This window comes from Aedes albopictus, unplaced genomic scaffold (assembly GCF_035046485.1).
Source record: "Aedes albopictus strain Foshan unplaced genomic scaffold, AalbF5 HiC_scaffold_249, whole genome shotgun sequence".
Taxonomy (NCBI): domain Eukaryota; kingdom Metazoa; phylum Arthropoda; class Insecta; order Diptera; family Culicidae; genus Aedes; species Aedes albopictus.
The window spans coordinates 1-8,459 of record NW_026917034.1 but is presented as its reverse complement, the minus strand read 5'-3'; the positions used below and the strand labels follow the sequence as shown (position 1 = coordinate 8,459).

General features: G+C 50.6%; 1 protein-coding gene across 1 annotated transcript; it reads left to right on the top strand.

The window, feature by feature from the left end:
• Nucleotides 1–5,249: 5,249 nt before the first annotated feature.
• On the top strand, nucleotides 5,250–5,657 carry LOC134284521 (uncharacterized). The gene has a single exon (XM_062843485.1). The coding sequence runs from the start codon at nucleotides 5,250–5,252 to the stop codon at nucleotides 5,655–5,657; it is 408 nt and encodes a 135-aa protein (XP_062699469.1).
• Nucleotides 5,658–8,459: the final 2,802 nt, after the last annotated feature.

Sequence of the window (8,459 nt, the reverse complement as noted above, 5' to 3'; positions counted from 1 at the left end):
TTCCAGAACTTCAAACCCTCTTTTCTGCTGGTGATCCTGTCTACGTCTCTGTCACCACACCCACCAACACCCGTAACAGTACCGGAATCGACTCAAAGGATCACTTCATCCCGGGGCCATCCCCTTGGATTTGTGTGTTGTAAAGAGACAGCATTCATTGATGATACCATTTCCGTTCGTCGTCCCAACCCCGCAGGCCATCAGCCACCACCGCCACCGCATCGATTCGTTTTATCTGTGTTTTTAGTGCCATTTGAAGAACGGTCCATCCTGTGTCGAACGTGGCATGTCGTCCTCGGTGTCTGCCTCCTCATCTCCCCGTGTGTGTCGTGTCATGTAGTTCAATCGGGGAAGGCAAGGGTTGAATGGCGTGTTCGGTTTGATAACCTTGCTTGTGTGCGGTGCGGTGTCTTGCGTTTAGGTCGTCGCCTCGCCGCCGTCTCTATTAAGTATCGAAAAACGAGTTTTTCGGAGACGGCTCTGCTCTGTAGCAGCAGCGATTGACGGAGGGCGACGAATAAGACATAACCTCACTTTTCCGTTGTGGTGCCAGTTTTGATGGGAATTTCCGCTTGAGACGGTCCGGTTCGGTCGTCGGATTCGACACGAGTACCGTGTACATGTGGGGACACAGCTGTATCAAGCTCTATTGTTGATGGTGGCAGCGGGTGCAACAATGTGATTTTGCCGTAGAAGAAGCGTTGTGGAGCAGAGTTTCAATGAATGGTGCTTTTTATTTTTTCGGCGAGACAAGCTCAGCTGAATGAGATTTCCGGATCGTTGTTTTCCGGGGCGTTATGTTTTACGGTGGGTTTCGGGGTGCATTTCAGTGGGATTGTACTTTTGGTTGATATTGTGGTGTTTTGGATAGCTTTACTGACGATATTGTCTGTTGGAACAGTATGCACCAATATTAGAGAAACTGATTACTTCACTAGCGGTGCCAAACCAAACTCTATTAGGTTTCATTATTTAAGGGGGACTTTAAATAGGGTGACAATGGGTATTATCGGCAGGTTTGTTCTCTTAGTCATGGGGGGTTTTTGACAGCCAAATGGCCTGAAACTTGACCGTATAATTAAGCTTAGTTTGGAAGGATTTGAGACCAACTCTGAGTTCAATAGGTCACAAAAAAACCAAAGACGAAGAGAACAAAACGGCGGAGAATAGGTAATTTCCCCTATATATTTTCTCAACAAATCTATTATCTTAACACTAACACAAAGAAGTGCAGTGAAGCTGACAAAAACCAGTTGGATCTGTGTAACATAAGCCACATTGTGTTGAAGGACGCATCAAGCGCCGCAACGCGAAGGGCGAACCTGTCAACTCCCCGGTCATCATATTGACAATCAGCGGCACGGTTATTCCTGGACATATCGATTTCGGGTGGACCAGATGCCGAACCAGGAACTACTATCCCTCCCCGATGATGTGTTTCCGCTGCTGGACGTTTGGTCACACCGGCAAGCGGTGCTCGGCCACTCAGCGAACCTGCGGCACGTGCAGCAAAATTCACGAAGAGCTCACCACCGACATTACCGAAGGAGCAACTGCACTTGAAGTATCCAAAGGAAGGATAAACTGCGACGAACCGACCCACTGTAAAAAAATGTGAAGAGCGAAACAAGAAGCGAGAGAAGAATCAAAAGCTTGACACGAAACATCTCGTCTCAAGCCGTGAATGCCCGGTTTACAAGAAAGAGGATGCTATCCAACACCTTCGGGTCGACCTCGGTATATCGTTCCCAGCAGCCCGCCGGGATTACGAGGCCCGGGAAGCGGCCATGGCCAAAACGACAAACCCTCAAACAGATGACTCCTTTGCTGGCATTATCAACGCCAGCAAGGACTCAGAAATGGACGAATTGAAGTCGATGGTAAAGAATCTGCTAGAAGATTCCAAAAGGAAGGACAAGCGCATCGCCAAACTTGAACATGCGCTAAAGAAACGCAGCATCAGCGCTCGGCTAGAAAGCGCTAAAGATCATAGTCCCATGGCAGAATTAGTACGGCAGGTGGCCGAACTAACCGCCACAGTTAGATCACTTCAGGAAAACCTGACGAAGAAAGATGCGTTCATTAAAAAACTTCTCATCGAAAAAAGCCACCAAGTAGTATCCCCCAGTAATTCAATCTTCTCAGTCACCGAAACTGAGAAAGCCAACACGACAGACTTCCAATATTCAACCGAGGAGATAGTAGCAGACGAAGCGACCCACCCGCCGCTGTTACAGGTCCAGGATTGGATTGAAAACAGCACCCAAACCGGTAACAACCAATTCATTTCGAAGGAACAACAACCACACGAGAACACCATAATCATCGACTACAGCATCGATTCAGACAACATCAGTAGCGACGGAGAGACTAGCGTCGCTTCCGCCGCTAAAACCATCAACACCACCTCCACCACGAATCCGTCCAAACGGGGCCACCCAAACCCTGATGGCACTGACTCCCATACAAAGGGACCCAGCAGCTCTAAACGAAGACACCGTAAGAGCCACGGGAAATCCCCTCCCCCCACATCCTAGACAAGTCGTTCGCTCAGTCATCCCATCCACGACTCCCAACACCAATGGATCGTTTCCTATACAGCAAAATTCACTGAGAACAACCAACCCGAGACCTGTTATTCAAAGGACTCGACTGAGCACCAACTCCGCACCGACATGCCGCCAAATCCATCCACGAACAATCCCACAACCAACTCATCACCAGCGGGAGCCTTGGGTAGATGCGGCCCCGTTAGTGCGGAAGTTACACCCCAACCGGTACTGACGGACAACCCCCATCGCCCGAGTGTCTCTGCAGCTGACGGGACGCACAAAGGTGTAAAAACCTGTACCCCGCAATTCCCAGAGGACGGTCGGGACAGGCAAGGCCCCGACGGACCGGAAGCCAACTCTGTACCGGAATCTGCGGACTACCCTTGTCATCCCCTCCGGTCTGGAAAAGGGATGCACAAGGGTGTAAAAACCCGTCCCCCTAAGGATACTGGAGGAATTGGAATCAGCATGCTGCCTATGAGTTCAACTTCTTCGTGCCCAACTTCTTCGAGTTCAACCAACACCGTCAAGACTAACAACAGCTTTCCGCCCCGTCTCACGGAGCGTGAAGCCATGAACGCGAGCCACTACGACCGGATGATCAAAAAGCGCGACCACCAATCGTTGCCAACTGAAGGCCCATCTCATCAACCACCGACAACATACCACGCAAGCCCATCTTCCGATCCCAAACCGGATCCTGCTGGGCACCCTGGACTATCTAGTCCAGGCGGTAAACCCTACCCAAAACCTGGTCACGACCTCGAACAGGAACCTCTTGGGTACTCCGGACGGGCACCAACACCTCCAGGCGACCCACTAATCAAGGCCCTATTCTCGTGGTCGAGTGGAACATAAACGGTTTCCACCACAACCTGCCGGATTTGAAAACTCTGGTGCACGACGTTCAACCGGTTGCCTTGGCCATCCAGGAAATACACCGTGCCTCCCCGGCGACAACACCTTAGGAAAAAGGTACAGGTGGTTCACTAAAACTGGTGCTAACATCTTCCATTCAGTAGCAGTCGGTGTGTCTACGGACATCACGGCCGAAGAGATTGATCTCGATACCGAACTCCCAATTGTTGCGGTAAAACTCCCCTGGCCCTTCACCGTTTCGGTCATTTCCGTCTACCTCCCGAACGGAAAACTCCCGGATTAAAAAAAAAAACAGCTAGAAGCAGTCCTACTCAAGATCCCTAGCTCTATGGTTATCCTTGGTGACGTCAATGGGCACCACCGAGCATGGGGCAGACGAAACAACAATACCAGAGGAAAATGTATCGTCGATGTCGCATGCAACAACAACCTGGCGATCCTGAATGATGGCACCCCCACGTTTATCCGCAGGCAAGCAGAAACGGCCATCGACGTGTCGCTCGCCTCCACCTCCATCACTAGCCACCTCCTCAGGTCCGTGGAAACGGATACCCGGGGAAGCGATCATTACCCAATCACACTAAAGCTCAACAATTCAGTCAGCCCGGAAACCTCTCGTCGACCCCGCTGGCTTTATGACCAAGTCGACTGGGCCCAGTTCTAATTCAACATTGACTCCGGTATTAAACAAACCCACCCCCTGCTCAATCGCGGATTCAACTGCCCTTATTACTGGATCGGCAGAAACCTCTATTCCGAGGACTAGCCCTAACCCGGGAAGAGGGGCGCTCTATTGGTGGTCTGCCGAAACAAAGACGGCCTCGAAAACTCGCAGAAAGGCCCTGCGTGCTCAAAAGTTTCAGAAGAACCTGCCCGCTGAACACCCCAGTCAGGACCAGCCAAGAAACGCTACCAATCCGCCAGAAACGACTGCCGGCAAATTCTTGGGGAAGCCAACGAGAAAGGCTGGACCGTATTCCTCGACACAATCAACGAGGACCAGTCATCCTCGGAGCTGTGGAGGAGAATCAACAGCATTCAGGGCAAACGACGAGTGAAAGGTTTTTCCCTCAAGATCGACGGAGTAACCACTCGGAACCCACAGGTGATCGCCGATGCCCTCGCGGAATACTTTTATGGGATACAAATACCCGCCAGCCTTTTTAACCCTCGAACGATCGCGCTGTTGTATTTTGCACAACACGTTGAAAAACTCTCGCTTTTCGTACTCAGCATTAGCGTGGTGCTTACGCAGTTAGTCAACCGCGCGAGTTACGGAAGGTTAAAGCGCCATTCCAACCCACAGTTCAGTATAGTCGACTTCCCGACTACCCGCGATCAAGGTCAACTCTTCAATCAACCCTTCTCCATGGCGGAACTCAACTATGCTTTGAGCAGGGTCAAGGGTAAGTCAGCAGGACCAGACGAACTGGGGTACCATATGCTAAAGCATCTCACCTACAGCGGAAGAAGCAAGCTACTCGAGTTAATCAATCAAGAATGGACGGCCGGCACGTTACCGGATGACTGGAAGCACAGCCTTATAGTCCCAGTTGTGCCTGCAAAATTGCAGAACGGATTGTGGAGCCTCGTAGCCGTACGGTTAGGGTCACCAAGCTTCTAATCGCACCATGCTGTGGGGTGAGGGTTCGATTCCCGCTCCGGGCGATGAAACTTTTCGTGAGAATAGTTTCTTCTCCGTATCCACTGGTGCATGCTCCGTGTGTCCCTTGTCTAGTGTTAAGTTTCATTCAGTCTGTGCAGCCTCTGGCTGAAGACGGTGTCCGCGTCTTTTTTTCTTTTTTAAATCGTCGGCTGATGGAGCACCTCGAGTCCAACGGCCTACTAGGCTACCATCAACGCGCATTCCGGTCAGGATATGGTACTGGGACCTACCTAGCGAACCTCGGAAGTATTCTTGACGATGCAATGAAGGCACAGGAACGCGTAGAAATCGTATCCCTCGACCTTGCCAAGGCCAACAACCGAGCCAGGAGCCCTGGCATTCTCAAGCAACTGGTAGATTGGGGAGTATCCGGGAACCTCTTGAAGTTTATTCAGAACTTCCTTACTAACAGAACCTTCGAGGTTCTGATCGGAAACCACCGATCAAAGGTCATGAAGGAGGAGACCGGAGTGCCTCAAGGCTCTGTGATTTCGGTCACACTCTTCCTTGTGGCCATGAGCGGGGTTACTCTGGTGTTGCCGAAAGGGGTGTATATATGAGTATACGCGGACGACATTCTGCTTCTAGTCATCGGAAAACACCCCCGAACAGTCCGCCGGAAGATGCAAGCGGTAGTGAATGCTGTCACCAAATGGGCTGACAACACGGGCTTTGACATCGCCCCCAAAAAAAGCTCAAGGCTTCATATCTGGAACTCGACTCACCGCCCACCAAAAACACCGATCACGGCCAACGGAAAGACGATCGCCTTGAGGAAGACACTTAAGGTCCTGGGAGTGCCGCTTGACCGAACGTTTTCGTTCCGTAGCCACTTTCTCGCGATTAAGAAGAGTTGTGCAAACCGTGTCAACTTGATTCGCAGTATATCCTGCAAATGGACGCGCTGTGACCGCGCCACGTGACGCCGTGTGGCCGATGCTGTGATTTGTAGTTGCCTCTTCTATGGAATCGAGATTATCGGTCGAGCACAGAAAAACCTAGTGAAAACACTTGCGCCGATTTACAACAATACCATCCGAGCGATCTCTGGACTGCTGCCTTCAACTCCTGCTGATTCAGCTTGCGCAGAAACCGGAGTGTAACTGCTCCGGTACAAAGCCGCTCTGACCCTCGGAAACCGGTGCGTTAGTTTTCTTGAAAGGACCAAGGAAGCGGGCAGACTTGCTTCCTCGAAGAGAATACGATCTCTGCCCTTACCGCGGTGGCCAACATCCAGCTTCCTCCGGTGGCCGGGCTCCACCGGATCGGACCCAGAAGCTGGTCGGCCAAGAGACCACAAATAGCTCAAAACATCAAGACTCGTTTCCGGAAGCAGTGCCATCCCACGGCAGTTCATATCGCTTTCAGAGAGGTTCTTAATAGAAAATTCAGCACGCATGAAGTCCGATACACCGACGGCTCCAAGTTGGCGGGACGGGTCGGCCTCGGCATCCACAGCCGCACTACAGCAATGTACTACAGTCTCCCTACCCAATGCTCCGTTTTCTCGGCCGAAGCTGTGGCTATATTATCACGACGCCCTGCGACGACCTAGTGCTGGTGGTTAGTGACTCCGACAGTGCCCTGTCTGCGATTGCAAATCCGAACAATCGGCATCCTTACATACAACAAATCCAGGCAGCCTTGAATGACTCATCTGTCAGAACCACACTCATGTGAGTTCCCGGTCACTGCGGCATCCTCGGCACACACTCTCCGGCATCGGCCGTAACACCCCGACACTAACGAGAAAGGTTCCCCGCGATGACGTTAAGTCCTGGCTGAAGGATCGACTGTGGACTGCCTGGTCTGTAGCATGGCATCGCAACAGAGAGCCGTTCCTTCGAAAAAAAATAACACCACAACTACGTGGCAAGACCAACCTGCTCGCCGAGAACAAGTTGACCTCTCCCGACTGCGCACGGGACATACACGGCTGTCACACAACATGGGTAGCACAGGGGGTGACTTCCGCCGCCAGTGTGAGACGTGCGCGGGACACAAAATATTGTCGATCATTTCCTTATCAACTGCACCACTCGGGAGCACCTAAGACCAACCTACGATATCACAGCACCCTCCAAAACGACGCGATAAGGGAACGCCAGCTGATAAACTTTTTGAAAGATGCCGGACTTTTTACCTTAATATGACCACTGCTAAGACCCCGGACCTGTTAAGGAATACGAAATTGCCACGCCCTCTAGCATTACGATGACTCCTGCTACGACCCTGGACTAGAAACGGACACTGTACACCATTTGACAACATCAGCCAAACGATGAACACCACAAAGTGAACTCTGTTAAACCCCCTGAAGTCCTTCTAAAATCCTTTGAAGCCCGTTTGTAATCTTTCTTAATTTCCCTGAATACCCCTGATACTTCTTTGAATCCTTCTCAAAACCCTATGAAATCAATCCTGAATCCTCCTAAATTATCCTTAATTCCTGAGAAATGTTCCGCAAACTCTCCCGAAACTTCATCAAACCCTTTGAAACCTTCATGAAATACTATCAACTTGCTTGAACCCTCTAAAACTAAAATTAATATTTTCAAATGTCATTGAAACCTCCCAGAAAATTCGTAAAATCTCTCAGAACCCTCCTGTTAAACCTTTGTTTTCTTCTTAATTTTCCTTTTTAAAATATCTACTTCCTCCCAGCTTTGTTATCAAATCACTCAACACTTTTAAATCCATCTTTGTCTTCCGAGGTTCCGCAGCACCACCATCCGTTTCGTTGTTTGTTCTAAGTACTGGCTAAATGTCTTACAGCGCCCGTAAACAGCCTGGTCGTAAATAAACAATAACACTCTCTGCATTACCGTGACCACATACGTGGGCGCCGTTCCGTGCCAGTGCGTGCGTTTCCCGCGCTGTTACGTCTCGAAGATTGTACGGGTTCCTACATCGCAAGCAGCCGGAACAGCCGCACTCCCATTAAGAGCTAACCGGGTGGTGCATAATTGGTGCTGAACGCCCGTTGTTAACAACTTGCTCGTAAAAGCTTGACAAAATTTGATTGTCTTGAAAGCTCTCGGCGCACTTTGTTTCCCGAGGCGGTGAAATTTTTACCCCAAATTGGTTAACCATCATCCATCATGGTTCGACAGCTTTCCAGAAAGCCCCCATTAGGGTAAGAAATTAAGCTTGTCACTTTTCATTCCATGTGGCTTCGGCTGCCGGGGGTTGACACGTTGCTGCGGCGGACGCAAATTGATGTGGAGTGGCCCGGGAAAATGGTTCTTCACAGCCGGCAAACACCTCGGTGAAAAACTTCCGTCGTTCCAAGCGTTGGACTCCCTCTCTTTCGAGTTCTATTTCGCACCAAATGGGGGGAAGGAAGCGCAACCATCTCGTTT

Coding starts and splice junctions, on each gene's coding strand:
- LOC134284521 (XM_062843485.1), top strand. CDS start 5,250: ATGGAGCACCTCGAGTCCAACGGCCTACTAGGCTACCATCAACGCGCA.